This window comes from Hemiscyllium ocellatum, chromosome 4 (assembly GCF_020745735.1).
Source record: "Hemiscyllium ocellatum isolate sHemOce1 chromosome 4, sHemOce1.pat.X.cur, whole genome shotgun sequence".
NCBI lineage: Eukaryota > Metazoa > Chordata > Chondrichthyes > Orectolobiformes > Hemiscylliidae > Hemiscyllium > Hemiscyllium ocellatum.
In genome coordinates, this window is record NC_083404.1 from 49,178,191 (window position 1) to 49,205,078 (window position 26,888).

Sequence of the window (26,888 nt, forward strand, 5' to 3'; positions counted from 1 at the left end):
CTAGCTGTGAACTGAAAAGCACACAGAAATTGTTTTGTGAAACACTGATTGGTATATCTTGCTTTTCAGCGCCTGGCTTACAGCACAGATAGTCCAATAGCAGATGCAGCCAAGCTTTACTGGCTGTTTTACAGAGTGCAACATTCTGGGATCCCTGGCATACTTATTACAGTCATCTTGTACATTGTGATGTTCGTTAGCTCCCTTGCAATACTCTGTTTCTATTTCTTAAGGTAAGAATGCTTAGGTAACTTTTCATGCTTTTTATTTAGAAGGTAAAACTTTAAGAGTTATTTAATTGTACTTAACTAATTTGCATTTCCTTATCCAAATTGCTAAGATACAGTGGGAATACATGGGTAGGAAAATAAGTTGTAGAGTTTTCTGGAACCCCAGAAGCTTGCCATGTTATTTACTGGACAACATTGTGTTGTACTTTGTGCAAACGTTCATGTCTGTCAAAGTACTTTTTAAGCTCCGTTAGTAGGCACATATAATTTGCTAATGTATCAACATACGCTGATAATTCTGCAGTCTGTACTTCAACAGAAGGTTGGGTTCACATGTGAGGGGAGAAATCTGTCAAAGTACTTTGCACTGCTTTGAGCTGTAAAGCTGTCTGGCCTATCAAGCTGGTACTTCATGGCTTCTGTTTAACATTCCGCCTCCATTGTGTCTTTCCTATCTTTCCACCCGTATTTTCATTTTTTTTCTTGTTATGTCAAATTTACAGCACAGAAATAGGGTACCTAGCCCAATTCAGTGCCGATATTTATGCTCCATTTGTACTTCTTCCCCTTCAATTTAACCTAAGCCTATCTGTGGATGGAATGTAATGCCCTTCCCTGTAGCAGGATTGGTGTCAGCGGATATTGAATGGGGTGAAAGCGCGTTGATTGGAAACCCCACTTCGCTTTCTTACTTCAGCTTTAAGTGAGGCCCTGGAGTGGACATTTGCACCCCTTTTAAGGGCCGTATGTTACTATCACTGCTTTTCAATGAGCAGTGAGTGGGGGAGTTTGTCATGTGTGACCATTACAAGCAAATCTTGTCCAGAAGGATCCTCTTTCAAAGGTGCTCACTGGGGGCCCACAATTAAGAATGGGGTTAGGCTGTTGAGAGATACTCCCTTGTCTTGCTGCTAATCTCCTATCTCTCCCATCTCTGGGATAGTCCTGTTGACATCTCTCTGCTGTAGCCTGGATTCATTAGGGACCCAAGGTCTTGGACTGGTGTATTACCGACAGCAGGTGCCACTACCCTGATTTTCTATATTAGGCTGGTGATGCTGTCAGAGGAAGAGCTTCAGGCTTTGATTGTCTGACTGCTCTTGACAGACCCAAATTTCTGTCCCTGGAGTTCTCGACCTCGGGGAAAGCTGACTGCTGCCCCGTTAAATGCTTGTTGTTGATAGTTACTGCAGTGGGCCTTCCTGTAAAGAGGAACTAAAGACTTCTCGCCAGCTCTCCAGTCAGTAGGCAAGGGCCCCATTGACTCCATTAAATGCCATCTACGTCGTGTTTGTGATCTGTTTCCCCTCCTGTACCTATGCAGCTTCCCGTAAAAAAGCATCTATTCTACTCTCCATAACTCCTCCTTATTATTAATGTAGATTGCAACTAATTGGGACCCTGTCACTGACTCCTGTCATACTCTGCTGGTTACGGCCTGCCAGGTAGAAATTGCCCTATTATCCCAATTATCTTCTTTCCATCTATTATCCTCTCCTGCATTCATGCCACTATATTACCTTTAGCTCTATGAGCCCTATCTTGCATATTTAATATTTTATGTAACAACTTACAAAATGCCTTTGGGAATCCAAGTATACTATATCCACTGTTCCTCCTTTCCATGTCCTTTGAGTTATGTCCTCGAAAACACTCCGGATAACGTTGTCAACCTGATTTGCCTTTTGCAATACCATGTTGATTCTGTAATTTTCTGAAGGCTTGGCTATCCTTAAGAATAGGTCCCAACATTTTCTGGATGACTGACGTCAGGCTAACTGGCTTGTAGCTCTCTGCTTTCTCCCTTCTTTCTTGAACAGCAATCTAATATATGCTAACTTCCAATTATTATAGGATCAAGGGAATTCTGGAAAATGTAACCACCACAGTGACTATCTCTGTCATTGCATTTTTATGTGTTCTAGGATGTAGATTATCAGGTCCTGCAGATTTCTCTGTGTTCAGACCCCTAATTTCCTGTATTGTGTTTTTTTAATGCAGTTATTAGTCCTTTAAATGCTTCACTTTTGATTGGCACCACTACAGCATTAACATTTTTTAAAAATTTAAATCAGTCTGGCACTTGGTACTTCCACAACTCTACTGCTTCAGTCTCAGAGACTTTATCGCCTGCTTGGTTGTTCAGCCTCAGTTTCTCCATGATCGATGTCTCCCATGGCTACCTGGACTGCCAATGATTGATGGTTTTATGCACCTCTGACACCCCTCTCTCCTCCACCCCAATCCTGTGAGCTGTGCCTCTGACAATTGATACCTCCTGCAGCTTGCCAGCCCCACCACTGGTCGATGTCTCAGTTTCCCCTGGCTACCTACAATTGATGACTATGTCATGTGTGTGTGTAAAGCCATCTCCTTTCCCATTGCTGATTTTCTAACTTTAAAGGGGTTTGTCATGGTTTTTGCAAGCAGAAATTAAATAGAATTTTAAATTGAAATTAAGATTTCACCCTGTATTTTACACGAAATTTATTAAGCATTTAATTTATTGAATTTTCCACAAAAATTATACTTTTTTTTGTCTCTGCCAGAAAAAGAATTAGATTGTACTTTAAACTATTTAAAGATCATGAAAATGGGTCCTTCTGTGATCCTTTTTAAAATGGGTCAGGATTCCAGTGGGGAATGGAAGAAAATTTGGAGAATCAAAATTACTGTATTCATGACTGGGATCATAGTCATTTCTCCCTGCTCTCCTTCCCAGCCTTTTCTAACAGCCTCACCCCCAATCCTACCTCCCCACCCCGCTGTTTATTCTGCCAGGTTCGCCTACCCTCTTAACCCCCCCCACAAACTGTAGATGTAAATAGCGATGGCAGGGTAGACCTGGGACCCTTGTAGATTTACCTCCTTTATGCCTCTGGGACTGCTGTACAAAGGGTGGAGTAGGGTTGCATAAGGCAGTAGTACAGGCCTTCATTTACCACATTGCAGAGAGCGGGACTTTGGTTAACGTCCCCTTTGTCACAGCATGGTTGCCAACTTCAGTTGAACGCAATGCTGGAGATTTGGAATTATGAAACCCCAACTCCATCCACCCCACCCCACCCCAGTCAAACAGCTTTCCCTCTCTCCATGCTCCAAACAGTCTCTGATATTTTCTAAGTAATCAACAAAAATGCTCAAAGAAAATCAAAACATTTTCTTTTCAAATGCACCTGTTACTGTTAACCTTGGTTCTGTTCATAGTGTCCAGTTGATGAATCTTTACTTCCAGGAGATTACAGAACAATTTGGAAAGTTGGCAACCCCATCTCCTGCAAAACGCCTTCATCTTGCTGCCCATCTAAGTATGTCTGCAAAAAGGCTCTGACTTGCTCAATTCTTTTCTGTGGTAGTTTCTTTCTTAATCCTGTGGTAACAACTCAACATGAGGCAAGTTTGTAATTATTTATTTGGACTAAGTAAATTCCACACCAATATCCAAAAGAATAAGTAACTGAATTGGTCAGGCAAGAAAAAATATTGTATCTATTTTAATATTTCATATTTGAACAGTAATAAAGAACAAATGTATTTGCTATGTGGCTGATTTATTCTAAAACAAAGTTCAACACAATTAGTACTTATCATTTATCCAGTCACTGAACTGATCCCCATTTTCTTTGTAAGTTTGGCATTTGAGCCCTTTCTATCCCCAGTTACTCAGTAAATGACACAGTAAAGCGGTTTTATGTCATTTGTGTTGCTAAATTGTGTGTGTTTCCCCAGGAGTGTCCAACTAATTTAGTCCATTAGGTATGGATTCACAGGCCCATATGTCTGTGTTGTTATTAACATAGTTAGTGGTTGTCTACTTGTGAACAAGCAATTGCAAATCACTCAGCTCTCTAGCTTTTCTTTCTAGCCAGTTGCTTCTGGCCTGTAAATATGAGTAAGAAGTGCAGAGCTTTACAACTCCCTAGTTAGTCCCTTTAGCCAGAGGCGCTTTACAGGTAAATGTGAGATTAGAGCCAAGGAAAAATGTAGAATTTCTCAGTTTCTGTGTTGGTAGTGTTAAAAAATAAATACTCCAACTTTGATGGGTGAGTTAAGACTTCCCTTGCCCTTTATTAGTGTCACCATGGCTGTTGTTAACCCTGCATTGAAAGAATGAATGCATCTTTCTCGCACCTTTCGTGACCTCACAATATCCAAAAGCACTTAATGCACAGCCATTAAAGTACTCTTGAATTGTAGTCACAAGTTGCAATGTAGGAAATGCAGCAACCAGTTTGTACACAACAAATACCCACAAAGTGGATTGAGATCATATTTTTATCAATGGTGCATGAGTGATAAACATTAACCAGAACATTGCTGGTGTCTCATGTATTATATTCACAATCGTAAAGTGTGTCACTGTTAAAATGTCCAAACTTGTTCAACTGTGTTCAGAAAGAACTGGATGAGCCAATTTGAAGGTTTGTTTTAAAAACCTTTTCTTTATTTCATTTGTTATAACCATTGTTATCAGTCTACTTCTACATTACTGCAAGGAGCTGATAGCTGGTGAAAAATGTGCAGAAAGGCTGTGACTCTGTTGCTGAAAGATTATGGAAGTCCTTTTATTGGCAGCAAAGGCACGCAAGTCATGCATGCCATCACCTTCAATGATTTCTGCTGGTCTTTAACACCAGTTTTAGAAAGTCTATAAACACAAACACCGATACAACACTCAAGTTTTGAGCAGTAATTTGAGATTCACAATAGCTAAGAGCTGCCAAAATAGTTCTTAAATTTTACAGCTTAGGGTTAGGAGATTTGACACATCTTGTCCATGTAATAGTTATCATGACTTCTATTCTGATAATGACTCATTTTATTCTGATTTATGCTACGTATAGCACCCAAAACAGGTTTCTGCTCGGCATTTATTGGAACTTCAGGCAACTGATGTGAATATGACCATTAATGTGCAATTCTGTTATTGTTATGTGTTGCCTGCGACCCGGGTTCAATTCCCGACTCAGGTGACAGACTGTGTGGAGTTTGCACGTTCTCACCGTGTCTGCGTGGGTTTCCTCCGGGTGCTTCGGTTTCCTCCCACAGTCCAAAGATGTGTGGGTCAGGTGAATTGGCCATGCTAAATTGCCCGCAGTGTTAGGTAAGGGGTAAATGTAGGGGTATGGGTGGGTTGTGCTTCGGTGGGTCGGTGTGGACTTGTTGGGCCAAAGGGCCTGTTTCCACACTGTAAGTAATCTAATCTAATATTGTCTCTAGTATTCACTTGCACCCCTACATGCCACTGACACATGAGCTGTTGCTGCAGTACACCCAAGAGGCAAAAATGCTTTGATATTTTTAAAGTTCTTTTAAACAGAGGGAAATGACAGATCTCAGAGCTTATCAGACCTCGATGTGTCTATCCAAGCTTACCAATAACTCCTCCCACCAGTGGCAGTGGGCTGGGTTGGGTTGGGTGGAGAGGTGGGGTGCAATTACTCATCACTCAAGCTGACAGCTTGCCCACAAATTTTAAGTACCCTTGAAAAGGCATTTCTCCCAGACAGCATCTACTTTGAAAGATTTTCTCTGCATCCAACGCTTTCCTGTTAAACAAGTATCCAGACACTGGCAATTATTAATTTACAACTAACGATAACAACTATATAATTGTGCAGAAGTCATGTGAGTGCATTAAGCATAACAAAAAAAAGTTATTCGGGACCATAATTGTAGCCCAGATGCTATATTACTGCACTGATTATTAACTTTCAATACAATGATACTGAAATTTTTAAGAGTCTGTTTAATTCAGGAATGAATATTTCTTTTTTTCAAAAAAAGAAATTCTTTCTGATGCTGAACCAACATGCAATAAGTTAAAGCAAGTAAAGGGTTACAAGCAGATTTCTTGCTGTGAGGATAGTAAGTGGTTATTCTTGCTGTGCAAATGGAGTGTGAATAACATATACACAGCTTTTAAGTAAATATTTCTGTGTCCTTTGATTGAGTGTGCAATCACTTATTATGTTAACAGCTACAAAAGCAATGTAATGGACGAATTAATGCAACTGGGCATTGGTCATTTTAGATCTCCATATTCGCTGGCTTACTTCAAAAATGGTTTCCTAAAACAACTTAACAACATCTTAATTAAGGATGAGTTCCAGAATAAAGTCCTTAACTCTATTTGTCCTCACCAAGCAGCGGGACGAGTAGGCTGACGCATGCAGAGGATTAATAAAAAAAGACACACAAAATAAAATTTTTAAAAACACCCATCTTAAAAATCTAGATGAGATACACAATACTTCTAAGCTTCAATGTTTGAATGTACGCATTCTTTTAATATCAGGTTGCTGGCATTACAGCTGAAGCCAGTCATTTTCCCATTAATATCAATATCACACCGTTGCTGCATAATATCTGCTTTAACTAAGTGACCAATATTAAAACATGAGCCAAAAATAATGGTTTCTGCCACTCACAGTGCAGCGAATTGTTACAAATGTAGGCCACTGAAGCGTCTTGGCTTCAGAAGCTGCTGTTTCTTATTGGCTGTTGGTAGAACTTGTGACATACTGTATGACCTATTTCTAAAAAAAATGCCTCGGGGGCTATGCATAGATGGGCTGTGCTGCTATCCTCATTTTAATTACATATTAAAGAGGTACAATGCACAGTTTTAAACATTGCATTGATTTCGTACTCACACTTTAAAAACAAAATGATACTCATCCCTGCTAGGCTGCCACAACACAACGTGAAAATAACTTTAGCTGAATAGAATTATTTCCTTACGTTTAAAATATTGTCCAGCTCTTAGGCCATTGCTCTGCTGAATGCAGAGTTGAGTGTTGAAACTGAGCTTAGCTTGTTAGAGAGAATAATATTAAACAGAAAGATGTTAGGTTGATAACCTTTACTGTATTTTCACCACTCTGAAGGCTGCACAATAGAGGGAGGCTTCTAGATATCTTCTTCCGACTGCACAGCACTGAGGAGAGATTTTTTGTTCCTCTGGATTTGGAGCTGTCAAATCAAGAGCTGAACTACATCATGAAAAAGGCGGAGCAGTGGAGGGGGATCAATGGTGAAAGAAGGAAGGTAAGTGAGCATACCAGCAGAAAGCACTTTATCTCATTGAAACTTCACAGTAAAATGAACTTTTCGTCAGAGAATAACACAGATACCTGCCCTCAGTCTAAGTTCATCAGGTAATCAACATACCCCAGAAACATATCTCTCTATTGTGCTAAACCAGGTAATAAGATGAGTCTGCAACTTCGCAACATCTCAACATCCCTCCGAAACCTTAGGTAGAAATTCACCAAAGAAGCACCTAAATAAATCACAGGACATAGAAACTTGTGGCGTTGTAGCCAAGAGAGTTGGTCAAAAAAACTCCTTCACAGATACCACTGAGACTATTGGTCTAAGCAAGCCCTCTTTCAGCTATGTGATCTGATCACCCATTTCAGTTTAGCTGCTGACTTAATAACCTGTGGTCTGACTGTCCAGGTCAATATACTTCTGGATCAGTGGTGCTGGAAGAGCACAGCAGTTCAGGCAGCATCCAACGAGCAGCGAAATTGACGTTTTGGGCGAAAGCCCGTCACCAGGTCAATATACGTCTATACATCCCTTGACTCATTCGATTGTGAGTCTCAGCTGAAATCTGCTGGTTTTATAAAAAATATTTAACGTGGGGCACATGTCGAATGTAATACTGGCTGCACTGGGTAAGCTCTTTCATTGAAAGCACACTGTACTCACTGACAAATCAGGACACCTGGTCAGTCAGACCATAGGTTATTAAGTCAGCAGCTAAACTGAAATGGGTGATCAGATCAGATTGCTGAAAGATTGGGTTTGCTTAGACCAATAGTCTCAGTGGTATCTGTGAAGGAGTTTTGTTGACCAACTCTCTTGGCTACAAGGCTTGGAATTGGAGATGGCTTTCTGTGGGGCATATTTGATTCATAGGATCACCTGAACAAGCACTACTGACCTTGCCTTTGGAGAACGTCAATGCAACTTTAGCAAGCCCCAAGCTCTACTATCTTTCATTTAATTCGCCATTACCTAGGGGAAGTTTATTATAGAAAATCCAGAACAAAGATTATGACAGTGGATAACTAAGAAAGGACTTCAGGTAAAATATTCAAGAAGTCAATTCATGCTGTCATTTCAATTATGAAATCACGCTATGCCATTTTAGTGACAAATATATTCAAATGAAATTCCTCTGCAGTTTAATCAAAGTTTAAAACTCATTTAATGTTTCCTACAATGCAACATTTGCTATAAAAGTGCTTGGTTTACTGTAAAGCATTTTGGAATGTTCTGAGGTTACGAAAGGTTGTATACATCAAGGCCTTACTTCTTAAAGTGGAATCAATGTCATATTCTTTGTTACTAATAACACAGGGCACAATTTTAATTCATGGTTTTATAAAAGAGCCTAAAGAATGTGCTGCTTTTAAACATGGTATAATCATGAAAAACTCAATGCAAGAGGTAGCCATTCACTTCTAATGGCCTCATCAGTAAAAGCTCAAAATCTTACTTAACAGCTCAGATCCTATTTTTCTGATTTTGTTGTAATTTATTTTGTTAATCAGTGACATCATATCAAAACGTTATTGCCTCTTATCCTTTGTAATGCAGATGGTCTGTCCTTTGCGAAGTTCAGTGCAGCATCAGCCAAGTTTCTATCTGAAGTGGCAGTTTAATATACAGCATCTGATTAAGCCCCACAATCAAACCAGAACCTTACCCCATGGAAAAAATAATTGTGTTACAACCAGATTTATATATTATAATAAATTTAAGTTTGGTCCTTTTTTAAAATTTACAGAAGCGATGAAAGGAGTTTTAATTCTGGAAATAGATAGATGCTATGTTTATCTATACTTATTGTCCATTTTCCAGTCATGGTTTTGAGTTGGCAGAATTTTACCTAGAATTTGTTTCTGTTGTATTGACAATGTACATGAAGAGTTTGTGGTTTTCGTTATAAACAGATAAATGTATTTTATCGCTATAACTACCTATTTGAAATCAAATATGTGTGAAAGTCATTTGACAAATACAAGATCTGATGCTAAGATACAGTATTTGAAAGCAATCACCATTGATTTTAATTATGAAAAGTATCAAAATTATTACAATGTAAAATGTTCCTCAATTTAATACCCACCAATTCAATGATCATACATCTTAAAGTCTCTATCATAATCCCTGTTAACTTTATGTACGAATGAAGTAATGCAGTGTTTCAGAATTAGTGAATGGTAACAGTAACCTCGCCAATAATCTTGGACCTCCATTAATAACCCTGTTCTTTTTTTGGCAGCTTCAGCAAAGTAATTTGCTTTTTTAATCATCCCTCTTCTTTCTTAACGAATAAGGTTCCCCCACCACCAATGGTTTGTCAGGCTGTAATGTGATACCTTCTTCAAGGCTGCATGTTGCTGCATTTTTGCTGCCTCACTGCATAATAGTACTATTCTTTTCATATGCCAGTGACTCCTATGTGCCTTACTTTCAGTAACAGTGAGTTGTGAATACTACAAGGTGCCTCTGTAACTGGCAGGTTTCAAGAGGGGAGCCTTTACAAATCTGATCTCATCATTTGATATGACATGTGCTGATTTAGCAGAGAAAATAACTCGCCTTGAAGGTGGGTAGAATAAAATAGAAGAAAACGCACTGGAGGATGTTAAAAGCAAGATTAGAATTCAAAGTGAAAGAAGAACAAAATGCATATTTTCAAAAGGATGCTTCTGGAGTGATTTAGAAGCTATTAGCGACTACATTTTACACAGAAATAAGTTACGCATTAAATGATTCACCACATTATTTCTATAGCTGCAATGCTTTTTAACTTTTAGAAAATTGAGATTTTCTCTCACCCTGACACTTATAAATTGCAGATGTCCATATGGAAAATATCAAAGCATGTAGTAACTTTCAAAATGCCCTTGATATATGGAGATATACACAACTAGAGACTTTAAAGCCATTTGCTGTGCTGTTTGTGCCCTTACATTAAGCAACTGAGGAGCACACGCAGTGTGCCCAGATGGTAATGGGCCTGTCTAGGAGTATATTTTGCCAGTCCTCACTTGATTTGCTGAATGATGAACCACAATATAATGCGACATGTGAGCCATTGTAGAACAGGAGGCAGTTAATAGACTGTAAGTGCACCTTCAATTGATTATAGAAAGACTTCAGTGCTAAAGTGTACCAGTGCATAGTCCAGATCATCCCCTTTCAGTTGAGTGGCAGAGGTTGTTTGGCTGTGGGAAGCTTTTGTTTGAGGCATACTGGGGAAAAAAATGAAAAAGCCAAGTATTGAAAAGAAATTCTTGGAAATTACTGTCCTGCTTCTCTAAGAGAGAAAAAAGATGTTCAACAATTAGAAAATTAGTTCATTCAGACGAATGTGTTTAATAATGAATTTATAGTTACATAGTGCCATTTAAGAATTACTCATATTTTGATTTTATTAAGACCTGCAAGCTTACACTCAAATTAAACTTGCATTAGAAAGGGAGCAGCTTTGAAGTATTGTGGCATTTATTTTAAATAACCAAAATGATACAAATTAAAGCCAAACCATAGTCTTTTACTTTGCCAAGACTCCCTGGGGCTGATGGTGCATCCTCTCCAAAAGCTGAATCGATCCATTTATGATGCGTACAGGTTTCTGACAGAGAGTAGCAGAAAGAAACAAAATATAATTTCCTTGGACTTTTAAATGATCTTATTTGTTTGTTTCAAACAGAAAAGTAGAAATTACGAAGACAGGTAGTTTAGCCGTGGGTTTCCGAATATTTTTAGTTTTTTCTGTGGGGGCGCGACAATGGATCGTTGATTAGGCAATAAATGCAATTCTGTGGCAATAAATCCTATGGTAAAAGCTGTTTTGCTTATCATATGTTGAGGACGTGAATGGCCCATTGTCATAACATGCTTTATTTTAGCATTAATTTGCTGCCAGCAGACTGCTAAAATATATTAGAATTTAAATACTTCTGGCATTATGATGAAAATGCAATTTTATTTCATTTCAGTCTTTTCAGCAATGCTGAGATATAGCATTGTTCATTTGGCTACAAAGAGTCGTGCCTTCTGTTCATAATTGTTTTAGCCATTTTTTTTTGCCAGGGATAAGGTCACTTTCTCCAGTCAAACAAGTCATCTTCCTATTAAACTAATTTGCCTACATGCAAATTTTGTCATTTTTACCTCATTAACTATTTATCATGGAATAAAAAAATTTATATTCATGAAGGAGAGGCTAGCAGCTTGATGGAGCTGAAACTAATATTTTGCAACTGTAATGATTTTTGCATCCTTAATTAGGTAGAATAAGGTTGATATGATTAGGTCAAGATGTAGTATTTTTCATTAAAAATACATTTCAGACACTGTATTCATAATGTGTCCTTGCAATTAAAATAAAGGAGCAAATGTGATTCATGTTACGCTCCTTGATTAATGCCAGGATAGGAAAGTGTATCATTTTCGTTCACAGCCAGAGGTAGTGGCCTCAGTACAATACAGGTGTAATACTGAATGTTTTGTTCCAGGTAAAGTATACCAATCAATTCAAGTTCATAATGAACACATTAATTATTTAAAAGCAGTCATGCAGATGGATCTAATTAATTGTCTCATGTCATCTCTGTGATTATTGTCCCTGGAAAAATTGAGAAGGGGGGGTTGGTGGAAATGAGGATTCTACATTTCTATAATGCTTAGGTGGATATGCAAACTATTTTTCAGGAATATTTGGACAGTGATGGAAAAGCTGTGTGGTTATCTATAATTTTTGTAGTAATTTATATGAAGCTTCGCTGACATGTGTTAATAGCACTTGATTGCCCTCAAGATGTTTTCACAACAGAAATCTGTAAGTGCCACATCAAAGTTTGCTCAGCCAAACAGTTTTTTTCTTCACATCCAGATAATTTGTGACCACAGGCAAGCATTTGAAATCCAAGGTGGTTTGCAACCATTCTTATGGGCAAATCTGTCATCAGTTAGATGGCACAGATTGGCTTCCTAATGAAGAGTAACTACTCGTGGTTCTTGTCATTCTCACATAAGCAGTTCTTCGCCCTGGTTCTGAACTGGCATTGTATTCATATCTGCCCCATCCCATGTAATCTGTCTTAACGCAGAATTGCATCCATGTGCATTATTTCTGCAGAGAATTTTCTTTTTAGATGGTGTGGAATGAGGAAGCAAGAAACCGATTATTGGGGTTATCCCACTATCCTCACATATGTCACTTTAGATCTCACTAAGACGACAGTTTCAGGTGGATTTCTTTTATATGATTGCCAAATTGTACCATCTGTGGACACCATTTTAAAATAAAAATGATGGAATGAAACATGAGCCTCAACACAAATCAGAAACATCTTTATTGTTGGAACTGACCAAGTTGCTTGCATTAATTAAAATGAATAAGGAACCGCATATAATGACATCTTTACGAATACAGGGGTTCTTCAAGCAAAGCTAATGTTGAAGAAGCTTCCTTTTTCTTGCTGTGCATTTATTTCAAATTCAGAGTGCCAATATTTTGCAGTAGTTCAGTCATTTATTAAGCCCGTCAACATGAGGAACAAGGGATACATTGCTTTTTTGACCTACTTAGTCTGTTTCCATTTGCTCAATTTCACAAGAGGCGAGTCACAAGGCAGGTAGCTGCACACTTTTTTTGCTGCGAAAGTAGCTTCTGTTTCCGGAGAAGGCATGGAGGGGCGAGACAAAGGCAGATGAAACAAAGAGTGCTCAGAGCACATTGTTGTCAAACGTAAAGCAATGTGTGAAATACAAAGAAGCAAATAAAGCAAAAATGTAAACTTCACAAGTAGCTGGAGTATGAAAGGTAAAAACAATGACTGCAGATGCTGGAAAACCAGAGTCTAGATTAGAGTGGTGCTGGAAAAGCACAGCAGTTCAGGCAGCTTCCGAGGAGCAGTAAGTCGACGTTTCAGGCATCAGCCCTTCCCGAAACATCGATTTTGCTGCTCCTTGGATGCTTCCTGAACTGCTGTGCTTTTCCAGCACCACTCTAATCTAGACTGTGGTTGTATGATACAGCCCAACCGATCTAACACAAGTGGTGCAGTGTGTCTACTTTAATTGTAATGGCAAAATTTGCTTTCTTTGTTTTATTTTTTCTTACCAGTTTTGATTTCATGTTGTGCCCCGATGATATGCAAAAACATGCAGCCTAAATGTGCTAGTTCTGCTAACATTGCCCAGTGGGTCAGTGCACTGGAAATTATGTTTTCTTCTCTGCGTTCTTCATTTTTCGATCAACAGGCTTCAAGCGAATGCTTATTTTTAACAGAAAATAATGAACCATGAGAACTAGCAGCTGAACAGACTTTCAAATGTGTTAAATTGAAATATACAATATTGGTGCCTAGTGATGCCTGTCTAAATATCTACTGGCTGCTTCAGAATGATATTGTCGTTCTCACAAAATCAGAGCAGATTCTCCTAAGTGCTGCTGCACTGTGTTCATTTTACCATCGAAACCATTAGGGTCGGTTTGACTGTTTCATTTTAACAGACTGCGCACTTTTTCTGAAAGAAATGTTTCCCTTATCAGCCATTCGCTTGCTGCCCTGATGCGTGCTACCTTTTTTTGTTAAAAAAAATCGTCCAGAAATCCTTGCAAGGAATTTTACACCCCCCCCCCACACAAAAAAAACACCTCATACCCAGCAAGCTGCAGCAACAGATTTCACCATGGTCTACCTTTTCACCATGTTAAATCAGACCAGAAGCAGGCAGAGGGAATAGTGGGAGTCCCAACCTTGTTTTCAGTGCGCCTGTTTATTTTTCCCCCCGCGAAGTACATTTGAGGAGGCTGACAGGGGTCAAAATCAAGGGATTAGTTGTGGAATTTAATGTGGGCGAAGTCTGCTGTCCATCTTGACGACCAGAACGTTCTGTTAGAATGACACATAAATAACCTATTATGTCCCCCACCCATGGAAATTCAAATGCACCTGTCAAGTTGATAAAGCACTCGCCCAGAGGGAAGCATTGTTTACATTTTCACTCTAGTCTTCTGAAAAGTGAGATCCTAATTATTTTTTCCCTTGGAAATTAATGCCGGGTGTGATTGAAGTGCAAAAAAAAACTGTGAGCGTCATCCATAAATGGCGATAAATGTATTGAAGGTTTTTTTTGTGTTTTAATGAGACCTGTAATGTTTACACTGTAGACTCATTACTTTCTTAATGTGCAGCCGCTAGTTCATTGACTGCAATGAGAAAGGTTAACGCAAAGCTGCCTTTGTGTGACACAGATGAATAGAGAAAGGCACATGCATAAGCTCACATGCACATATATATTTAACCATGTTTGTAATGCATATGAGCATATGGACATGCAGTAGATTGACATAGGCACCAACAAAAAGAAGTGCGTAACATAAAATGGACACCTGTAAATAGTAAAATGTTTGACAAGATTTTCACTACAGAAGTTTTGAAATAGTGATGTGAAGTATTAGCTATCATCAGTGGTCAAGGAATGTTGGAATCTTCCAACTCCTTCCTTGTCTTTAAATCAAATTTGGTTGTTCCAATCAGTACCTGTAATACTGAGAACAAGTTAAGTGGATTCACACCATATACGGTGGCATGGTGGCTCAGTGGTTAGCATTGCTGCCTCACAGTGCCAGGGTCCTAGGTTCGATTCTAGCCGTGGGCGATTGTCTGTGTGGAGTTTGCACATTCTCCCCGTGTCTGCGTGGGTTTACTCCAGGTGCTCCAGTTTCCTCCCACATTCACAAAGATGTTCAAGTCAGGTGAATTGGCCATGCTAAGTTGTCCATAGATGTTAGGTGCATTAGTCAGAGGGGAGTGGATTACTCTTCGGAGGGTCAATGTGGACTTGTTGGGCCGAAGGGCCTGTTTCCACACTGGAGGCTATCTAATCTAAACAAAATCTAGTTGTTAGACTAGGTACATAGCATTTGCCTCAAAGATATTTTTGTTTATCTGGCTAGCTGAGGAGCAACAAACAACGTTAGGCAAATTCTTTATCAGATATCTTATTGGAACAACCATTCTTCATAGTTACCCTCCAGAGCAAGACTACAGTACTCATTCTTGTACCTTGCAAGATTGTATAGTCAGTAAGCTGCACAGTTACAGAATATCTGTTAGAGTTTTCATCGGGGTAACCTCCCATAATAGTGAATCTCTCATGGGATTTCTCATGGTAAATTGGATTAAATTCTGTTTTATAATGAGAATAAAATTATGCCATTCATTATTCAGCTGTTGAAGAGAAGATGGGCCCATACAGGCCTGGATCTTCAGGCTCTGAGGTCTAATGCCTGCAAGTAAGTGCAGTCATGGCTTGTTGTTTAGGTAGGTATACAGATTATGAAGCATTTGCATGTTTCTGAATCCAGAACAGAAAGAAACAGCTTGAAAAGGTTGAAAGAAATGGATAGATAGGAGTGCTTCTTATAGTGTCATGGTCAACAGTGACTGGAGAGTAAACAATCATGGAGCAACATGAAAAGGTACATGAAAAGGGTGAATGAATGTTAAACTTTCTTACTTTTCTAACATTTTTGAATCTGGGCATAGTAGGAGGCTACTCAGCCCCCCAAGCCTGTACATTTTCCAATCATTTAGATCATGGCTAATTTCTGCTTCAGCTCCATTTATCCACATAGGCTCCAGATTCATAATAATTTAACAAAAGCTAATAACAATACCAATTGCAGTTTTGAAAATTTCAATTCATCATGCCATTGCTCTTTTGATGAGTGATCCTAGGTTTGTGTTGATCTTTGTGTAAAAAATACTTCCAGAGTCTGCTCCTTCATCTTAATATTAGCACCATACTGATTTGTCTTGTGTTTTTCATCATTAGAAACAACTTTTTATCCTGACTCTTGAAGGTGATTTTATAGTCTTAAATATCTTGAATGCATGCGAGATATTTAAGAAGTAGTTCAAGCTAAGTTTCAGCAATCTGTACTTATAATTTAACCATTTAAACCCTGGCATCATTCTGGTGAACCTGTATTGTGGTCCTTCCAAAACCTTCACTAAGATTCAATGTTAAATACTGAATGCAAAATTCAATGAGAAGTCTGATCAGACTTAGGTAGAATTGAATCAACACTTTCTAATTTTTGCCTTGGACGCCATTCTATTTGCCTTTTTAATTATATCTTAAACATCTTGACTGATTATAAAGTAATTTTCATATGTGGACCACTAAATCCATCACCTTCCTCACAGTATAGGAGCAAATCACTGTAGATGCTGGAATCCATACTGAAAACAAAAAAATTCTGGAAATCACAGTCTATACTCAAAACGTTAGCATACTGTCTCTCCACAGATGCTGCCTGATCCGCTGTGACTTTCAGCAATTTTTGTTTTCAATGCTTCTCCACAGTTGCTTGCTTCAGATTAATTCAGCAGTTAGGTTGTCACTCTGACCTTCCTAATCAGTATGGTTTAGTACTCCAGTGTAAAATGCGTTTTCTCAGAAAATTCTCACGAATATTATTGTTCGGTTCTTTGGATGTTGACCATATAGTAGTCAATCTAGTAGTTTTCTGAAACTGTTAGATTGCACTATTCCATTGATCTAGGAAAGTTAACCTTGCCAATGCTTGACCAATGGCCTTGGGATGGTTTACAATTGGCTTGATTAATTGTAGTCTTGCAAAGTTTTTCAAAAGCAAAAAATCTCATTGTTCACAATTTCTTAACCAATATCATGAAATTAAAGAGATGATGCACATTTTATTGATATGAATAAATTTCGCTACAGTCTTTCAATTTGAATTTCAGTGGTCAAATTGAACTAAATTCAAAATTAAATTGAATGCACTTTGCCCTTGATCTATCAACTATAACAACAACATAAAAGTTTGCTTGCAGAGCATTGATTTATGTTTAATCCTCACTCGGTACCTGGTAGACCTGTCAACATCACAAGGGCATAATGGAACAAAATCCCATGAGCTTGAATTTTAACCACAAATTGACTGAGTGTCAATTTTGGGGAATTTCTTTGAGGGTTTCACTCAGTGAGCCTAATGAGTTATCTCGCACAATTCTCTGTTGCTTATGGGTGTACTGTTTTCCTCTGGCTCCAAGGTCATACTATTATGCACTCACCAGTGTTGGAAATACTCACCATTGCTGGCATCTTCTGGGATTTGCATCACTAACACCATATTTAAAGTCCAACTGCATACCAGCCCAATTGCTGCCAGGATTAAACCTTCACAATCGACATAGTGGGAGGGAAATGAGAAAATAAAGCTTCTGAGGACACAAAGGTGGTATGAGTGACACTTCACTGCAAATAAGAGTCCTACTCATAAATGCATTGCTATTTTACATCAATACCTGGCTGATCACTTGTCATTATAGATGCTGCTATAAGAATTAGCTACACAGGCTACCTATCCTTACAGCAAGGTGATGTTAGAACCCCTATCTAAGGGAGAGTACTCTCTCCCTCATGCCCATGGCATGATAACATCTTGTTATTGTTCAGTGGTAGCATCACATGCTGGGCAGAATCTAGTTTGTGCCAGAATGACATGGGTAATGACAATAAATGAGAGAAGTCCTGTGAGGCCTATCTTAATGTTAGAAACAACTCCTTGCATCTTGTGACAAAGCTCTGGGCTTCATGTTGAGATTGTGATTAGGAAGCAATGAGCTGCCTACTAAGGGGGATTATTGCATTATTGATAATCTTATTAACTGCAGTTCTTGCCTCATTAATGTGTTCTATCATCTGCCACAATCAGACTTGAAGTTGAGAATTCTTCACATGGACATAAGAATGGACATCTGGCAACTTCAACTCATTGCTGGATGCTGAGGAGTCGTCCAAGTTGCTCAACACAAAGTAACATCTCAGGGTGTGATTCATGGGTATCGGCTGCATGCACGCTTCAACCATGGACCCTGGCATCCAATAACCGCCAATGCCATAGTCTCCTCATGACATCTCTCCAATCACCTGCAGGACATTAGGAAAATATGTGGACCTGCATTACAGGGCACATTGGCAACTAAGCTTTGAAAGGCTGCTGTAAAGTCACCTGGCCCACCTGGTCCTCTCATTTATCTCTCCACCCTTCAGGCACTCTGCCTGTATTCCTGATGAAGGGCTTTTGCCTGAAACATTGATTTTCCTGCTCCTTGGATGCTGTCTGAACTGCTGTACTTTTCCAGCACCACTCTAATCCAGAATCTGGTTTCCAGCATCTGCAGTCATTGTTTTTACCTGGCCCACAGGGGCAAGCACCTAGCTCACAATTGCACTTGGCTGCATCTCAGGCTGCTTGCTTATTCTCTTGGTGCTGGCTTACTTAGCAGCCACATGCATCCTATGCCATACTTATTAGAACATTGGGAGCTTCAGACAGTGCCAGATGCTATCAGAACTGTTTTACTGAGGTGTCCTTTTGCAAAGACACCCAGACATGCTGCTTATCATGTTCATCAGTGTGGATCTGTCTGGAGGGATGATACCTTGTTGGATAGCACACTGAGATGCCAACCTAACACATACAGCATGTGGCAGCTGCCTGTGTGGCAAATACACTGCACCTTTATCTAACCAAATGGCCATGATGGAAAATGGTGGGGGCTAGTCCTTTGTTGAATGGGTAGGGAGTGGACAGCTGTCAATCAGGATTCCTGGTATCATCAGTCACAGTCATGCACAGTCCACATACATTTCAGGGGTTTGGCAACAGCCAGTAATCCACACGGTCTGCACATAGTCAGCGGATCTGTCCAGTCAAAATCTGGAAGGCGGTCAATCCTTTAGAGTCTTCATATGCAGTCAGGGATATTGTGTATCATTTGTCATGGGGCTGCACATACGGCATTCAGGTAACTGGCCAGTCATGTTTAAGGATTGCTTGTTGAAGTCGGTCATAGGTCTGGGGTGAATACTGTCCTGAGGGGAGGTTCCATGCTTTGACTGTTGAGGAGGGTGTGGGGGTGGCATGTCATTGTCAAGGGGTAAGGTAGTAAAGTCTGGAGGTGATGAAAGCAGAGGCATTGATGTGTGGACAGGGATATCAATGGTGTCAAACTCCAGGCGTAAGGCAGCAGTGGTATGAACAGCATCCAAAGATAATTATAAGCTATGTGGAAAGCAATGTAATTGGCAGTGATTTCCACTGTGGCCTCCACAGAGGCAGTGCAAAGGTCTGTGGTAGACACTGTTGAAGCTGAAAGGGCAAGAGGATAGCTGGAAACAAAGTTCACTTTGGGAATCTCCACATGGGGGAATGTGTGGGAATGGGCTGTTCAGGTAGTATGAGGTAAAAGGGCATTTGGTGACTTTGGGGGTACCTGGTGATGAGGCAGAGTCCTAACCAGGCTCAGTTAATTCATCCTGGAAATGTGTTCCAATTAGGTTCTGTCTGGTTTCTCACACAGGAAGGTGTGTCGTTCTATTATGGGTCTCTTGGATGTCCCTGTAGGTCAATATCCTGATGCTGATCTTCATCTTCATCCTCAGACATTTACTGTCAAAACATAATTTCCTGTGCATCCACCAACACCTCCCCCCCGCCCACGTTTTTGGGTCCTGTTATGAAGGGTACAACTGCCACAATGTCATTTATCCATTGTGTTAGCATCTCTTCCCGAAAAAAGAAGCCACGCTTGAAAAAAATGGACCATATTCTTGCAAACTTACAGTTCAGTGTGTGAATGTGGCAGCTCTGACATGTTGTCTTCCAGTAAGAGGTATGAAATGTGATGTAGAAATGGTAAACCCAAGCGAGATTTTAAAACTAGCATCTGATTAGATTTGCTTTTCTGACGTGGCAAGGAGGCAATTGATGCAAGCTAGGTAACAATCATAGTGTTGAAGGCCTTAACGTTTGAAGTTCATTTTTGCCAAAGAATTTCAATTTGATACCAGCTGGGTGGCATTACTGACTCAGTGAATTCAGGATTAATGCCAGTGCCCCTGGCTGATCTCATATTCAAATAATCATACTCCATCCCTGAAGAGAAACATCTGTAAATTATTCTGTACTCTCTGCATCTTGTGATAGCTATTTCATCTTGTTATTGTGCAGTTGTAAAGTGGTCAAGATTTCAGCTACATATTTTTCTGAGTGACTTGCAGGTCCTGCAAGATAAACAAGAGTCATCCCACCCATTCTAAATGTCCCCTTTTGTGTTGGGAATTTATGACCATTCAGCCTCTATCCTTTGCCATGAAATCCTTTTAGTTAATTGGTAACATTCCCAATGCATTTCCTGAGCCCTTGCCTTTGGGAAGGTGGCCATACACTTGCACATTTTGAAATCAGAGTGGCTGTCACTTGTGAAATCACCACCCCTCCCTCACAGTTTCCCAGCCCCTTCCATCCTCTATTAAAATGCTCTCTTTGATCTGGAATTGTCCCTTTTCACTACAATCATTTCCTCACTGACCCTGTCCAATGAAACCCATCTTCAGACTTAAGCCTCCCACTTTCCTCAGGCTCCATGGACTGCCTCTGGAGAAGGCCCCGAACCCCAGGATTGTTTTTCAGGACAGCCCTGGCTGAGAACTAACTAGTTTCTGGACAGATCTCTCCACAGCACCCTGACTGATGTAACAGTAATCCATGGAGTGGTTGCACTTGACCTGCGTAGTTTACAGTGTTCCAATCACCGGACTTCAAAGACTCAGGTTCCAGACTCTGGTTGAATCAAGTAGCTGACTGGTATTGGCCAGTGCTGGGCCCTGGAACCAGATGGGCTCCTTTGACTGTGGTGGTACAGCTTGACTGCCTGAGATTCCCCCCCCCCCACCTCCATTGACCTCTGACTGTCAGACATGGTCATTGGTTGAATCACACGCAGTGCGTGTCCTGTGTTAGTTGTTGGCATACGCTGTAGGTTTTGCACTGCCATAGCCCAGTGCTATGTAGCTATATGTTTGCTCCCTTTACTGTTCAATTCTCTGAATCATAACAAGCTGCCTGCCTCTGTCTCTGTGTTGATCAGCAACAAAAGATACATAGGCTAGCAACTTCCAAGTAAGTGCAAAGTGAGCCAGTGCCAAGAAAGCAAGCAAAGAGCATTTTTCATGCAGATGCATGAGGTGCATGTGTGTCCTTGCATGGAAAGCAACTTGGCAGAAGCATGCAAGTCATAAATCTTCCTCTGCTCCAAAGTGAAGTCCTATAAGGCTGAAATGGTGTGACAGTTGGACCAAGAGCAGCCATGATGATGCAGTGAGGCTGGTTGTTCAGTGATGCCAACTTGCATGAAGGAAGGGCAGGAAAAGACATTGTCCATGGAGCATGCAGGTAATGGTGTGGACAGAGTTGTTTGTAGGCCCGGAGAAGCAAGCAGCGAGGTGCTAGTGCCAGGTAATCACTCTGAATTTATTGTTAGGAATTGGCAGCCATCTTACTTTCTCAGGAAAGGAGAACTGCATATAAATGAGGCAACATAATGAGATGGAAATGAACTCACCATAAGCAAGATTCAAAAATCATCATTTAAAGCTTCAAGGGAAAATGAGAAATATTTTTCAGAGTATCTGATTTTTCCTTTAAGCCCAATACTTTGATCCTTTCTCATCATATAATTAGCAACTGTTCTGTCATTCATACTGATGGACTCCAATGTCTTTCTTCCAGTTATGGTTAGGCATAGTTACCTTATAGGTAACCTAGACTGTAACAATGTCAAATAGGCCAAATCTTCCTTTCTCCATTTGACAAATGGTGGAGATTAGAAGTGAGATGGAAACACTTTGATGAATTTTTTTTTCCTTGTAGATCAGGAACCAAACATACATACTGGAAGATCAACAGATCCTATTGCTAAAGAGCTAAGGTATGGAGGGATAAACATAACTGAATTTTAAAAAAAAGAGGTTCTTTCAGCTAGGAGTTTTGAGCCTGTCTGCAATCATTAATACTCAGTGCAGACATCCACTGGGAACACTGGTAAAAAAAAAGAGCAACACAGTAGCCTTCTACCCCTTTAATGAGGCCAGGCAAGTTTTTAAAGGAGCCAAATCTTTCAGAAATTGAAAGGCTGAGTGAGTGTCTGTCAAGATGGTGGATGAGTTGCTGAAGAGTGTGTAATTGGGTGGGTGAATGTACCAATTCTAGGGTAAGTACGTAGCTAGCCCAACTCTTTGACACTAACGTTCACACTGCGTCTTGGGCAATGAAAATCATTGTCTTGAACATTGAAGTTTCATGAGCAATGACAGCACACGTGCATGTATTACAGCATCCTCAGAATAAACACAATTGCAGTTAATCTTGAGAACAGTAACTCACAGAGAAGCACCTGGCTTACTGATTAAACCAGGCTGCATTTGAGAGCTGCGCACTTGATGTCTTAGCATCTACCTGCATGCTCACAGCATCTCTGCCTTGCCTTGTCTTGCCAATCAGCATAGTCTCACAACCAGACAGCTTGCCTTGCTGGTCAGCAGTCCTTAGGTAAGGGGAGTACACCTTGCAGTGTGCTATATCAATCTCACACCTTCACCATGTGCCAACAGCTTCCACAATGAACATACTGTGTGTGCAGCAAGTAAGCATCCATGTCTCAAAGTCTTCACCACAGACGATTAAGGCACCTGTCAGTCTGGGGGTCCTGACACAGAACATCAAGAGCAAACCCATTATCAATCCAGAAGCAGTTAGGCATCTAGTTGTTCTGATGTTGGCCGGGGATCTGTGCCCCTGTAGTCTTCAGTTTGGGTCATGGTCAGTTCTGTAGTTCCACAGCAGCCAACCTGGGGATAGGGCAAATTCTGTCAGGAAGATGTACTGCCTTCAGTTGGGGGTCTAGGCACCCTCTTGTTCTTGGCTGTCTGTTAGGTTGCTTAAAGGAGTGGGCCACATTCAGTTAATTGGCTCCAGCCAACGAGACAAAGGGGGATTGGGGAGGGGGGAGCAGTAGGGTCCACTAATGTGGGAAGGAGACTCGGGAACTTATCCTTCAGGATTAGAGGCTGCAGGCTGAGGATGGGAAGTAGGGGGAATTGTGAAATGGGGCAACAATATTTGTAAGGGGTACTATTGTAAAGGATGGATGGAATGGGGATTCACCCAGTTTCAGGAACTCCCTGGCTCCAAAGTAGGGACAGTGAATTACCACTGAATGCCACTTCATATACCAGGGGCTGGTGGGTATGGGGGCAAAATGGACAGGTGCAGGACAGGTGGATGGTCAGCTGGGGAGGTATGAAGCCTTTGAGGCATTTTGCAAGGGGCTATTAAGGAGGGATAAGGATGTTAGGGCCCTCACTGACACATAGAGGTGGAAGATGGAGTACAAAGACCGAAGAGTATTCACTGTTGCATTTGAAGTACATACGGAGGAGAAGCTGAAGTAGGTGGGTTAAGTGACTCATGAGGGAGGGGGTCTGCAGCCCCAATGATATGAGGCCTTTTACAGCACAGAACATTTCACTCAGGTCCATGCACTGTACAGGACATAAATCTGCAGGGTTCCTAATTCTTGGCCAGCCTGATGCATTGCTTCTCTTTCTTCTGTACACTACCCATCCCAGACATTGTGGTCCCGCTCATTTGGACACCTTCGGACACAGAGGCTAGCGAGAGAGTAACTATGCTTAATGAGGAGGGTCAAAGGTGTCAGAGGACCCCTTGCCAAGAATGCACATTGTTCATCTATACTTCAAAAATCTGCAGCCCTTCAGCATGGACATCAATTCATGGTATGTCCTGGTTGGACATGAAGTTAAGCATCATGCTAAAACAGTTGCTTTTGGGGTTATAGAGACCCTCAAGCATACAGATGTAGAGCCAAAGCAATAAGATTTTTACAAACATGAGAATTAATGTCCAAGCAATGCCATCTACATCACCATAGTGACCTCAATAGGTTTTCTTTCTCTCTCTCTCTCTCTCTCTCTGTACCTCCCATCACATCTTGGTACACCCCCTAGTTCTGTAGCTGGCCTGGAAGGGGTCTGCTCTGCAGCAGAACCTGTTGGCCTGGAGGTTTGTGTGACTGTGGGGAGGGAAGGGTTGGTGGCAAGGGTGGACTGGGAAGTGGGGGTGGGGTGGTTGTGTCTGGTTGGTCCAACATGCTGAGGGTCTTCTATCCCAATGAATCTTCCTTAGTGTGAACATCCAAGTGTCACAGGAGGCGGGCAGGGTGGAGATGGAAGGCCAAGCCATCCCTGGAGATCAGACTTCTGAGGGGCCTGTGTGTGGTGTTCCCTCCAGCTGGGTGTCTCCTTGTGAGGAAGGAGCACCTAGAATGTGTGCCAAGATCCTGTGCCACTTTACCCTGGCTGAGCAGAGGAGGTTATTGCCCTTCTTGCAGCACTGTTGACCAATCCTCTGTGATGTTGAGACAATACTGACCTAGTTGCTGCCAGAATCCTCGCCACCACCTCCTTAAGAAGGACCTTTCAGTTTCTGTCACAGAATCGAACATCATCTAGCCCTTCTGCACCATGTTCAGGTTCTGCCTGTGACCGAGCAGGACAGCTTCAGAATGACAGCTTGTCCGGATGCACAGTAGGCATTTAAACATGGAATAGGTATTAGGAATGCTGGCAGATATATGGGAATGTCATCTGGGATGGTTGGGGTGGAATTGAATGTGAGAAACACCATGAGGTAGGGAAGCTAGTTGATGAGTTGCATTGATAAGAAACCGAGAGAAATCTCACTGGGCCTTGCATCATGGATCCCTTCAAAAAACCTGAGGTATCTTCCACTTAACCAGAAACAAGCACAAGATTCAGCCCATTCTATTCTAATTGTTCCACTTTTTAATTTTGTCTTTTGCTGAAGTGCAAATTATTTGATACAGCTTTTTCACAGGCTCCATTTTATTTTTTTTGAGATTTGGGACCCACGGTAAATATTTTGTGTGGAAATGAAGCATCAGACAATGGACACTAAGTGTGACAATATCCTAAGCCATTGCAGGGATTATGACATGCGTTTAACTGGCTCACTTTAGCTGCAGGCTCACTTGCAACCTTGTAGCAGGTAGCCAATGCGAAGTGGGCAGTTAGGTGGCTGTATGGCTGGAGCAGGGGTACAACATTGTTAAGGGCTATCATTTCTTAAAGTGAATCTACATTGCTTAGACCTGCTCTATATCTTATTGGGGAGGTTCAGTCTCGTTGGAAGCAATTGCAGAAGCATCTGTTACGAAGAGCAGTACCAGAATAACACAGAAGACTACATTTTATGATGCTATACTGGAGACTTTTAAGAAGTACAGAGAAGGAAATATTCAAAGCCTCTCCAGGTAAACTCTTGGAAGGCAGTAGAACCACACGTCAGTGCTTGGACTGTTGTGAGGACCTAAGATGGAGTATTGTAAGAAGTTTAATGATCTCACATGGATGGTCCAGGTGAGTAAATATATCTTTGAATGCCGTGTTCCACAAATTGCGCCACTGGCCTCACGCACTTCTCATGTCATACACCTATCATCTTATCAGGCACAACTCAAAATATTCCTGAGCCTTACAGTTAGCACAACTGCAAGCTGAGGTTACATCTCAGACTTGGAACTTAATGATGAAAAAGAAATGCCATCACTTAGTCTCACAGTCATAACTATAAGCTCTGACACTGACACTGTATGTGCTTTGGAGGACAGTGTAGAGTTAGGATTAACACACGGTAAGGCAGCAAGCATCAAGTTGGGGGATCAAGGGTAGTGTAGGTGCCTGCTTGTTGGGGTGCAATATACAAGTGTAGTGAGTGATTCAGATGTCATCTTAGACCCAGAAAGATCTGACTCCAAGCAACAGGATGGTGCCAATTAAACGTACAATTGTTCACCTGTGATAGTTGTAGCCTGCTTGCGTTGGGACAAGGTCACTTGAAAACTGCTACTGAAACAAAATCAACAAATGTAGAAAGGAGCAGTACTGAAAATATGCTTTTCATTATCAAAAACATTGGGAGCTTTCACTTCAAATTTTTAATATTGTGCAGCCAGTGATCTGAGAAGGTGCTGAATAGGCAAAACTGTTCAGCTTAGCACTAATCTTTTGCCTGTTCCAACTTGCTGTGCTAACACAGTAAAACTATTATTGCACTGGGTGTACAAATATATGTATAGCTCTTTCATTGTAGATCCGTAGACCTGCACAGGTTTAAAATGATTTTGTATTGTTAATATATAGATTTGTAAAGTACGTAAAGAGAGCATTTGGTGTCTCATGTCTATTCCAGCTCCCTTTAATAGCTAATCCACACCCATGCAAATTTAAGCTCTTTAAATACAAAGCCAATGCACTTCTGAAAGTTAAACTTTAGTCTATTTCCACTACCCTATCAGGCGGTATCTTCCAGATCATAGCAATCAGCTGAGCAACAAATAGAGTATATTTTTAAAATAATTTAGTGTGAGCTTTGTGTTGACAGTAATATTTTGCCGAAATGAATAGATTTGCATTTTCACAGCATTGAGATCATTAACTCAATTTTGTTAAGCACACTTTAAGGCAAATTCTATAAGAGTTAGTAGACCTTAAGTGCAATTTGAAATTGCTTAAGTTCTACATGACACTCTCACAATGCCGAGCAGCCACTACAATCACTTTGTGCTAGATTTGCACAATACTGTAATCTTTACATACACCTATTAAACTTCATAGTCCAAAACTCCTAGCACGGTACGT

The 26,888-nt window shown here is 40.6% G+C and overlaps 1 protein-coding gene across 1 annotated transcript in view; it reads left to right on the plus strand.

Annotated features, from left to right (window-relative positions):
- ofcc1 (orofacial cleft 1 candidate 1) overlaps positions 1 to 26,888 on the plus strand; it is a 181,053-nt gene that overhangs the window by 99,374 nt on the left and 54,791 nt on the right. Inside the window, exons 9-10 of the mRNA XM_060824012.1 lie at positions 70 to 233; positions 7,121 to 7,280. Of these exons, the coding sequence (XP_060679995.1) occupies positions 70 to 233; positions 7,121 to 7,280 (324 nt within the window). The remainder of the gene's footprint in view (positions 1 to 69; positions 234 to 7,120; positions 7,281 to 26,888) is intronic.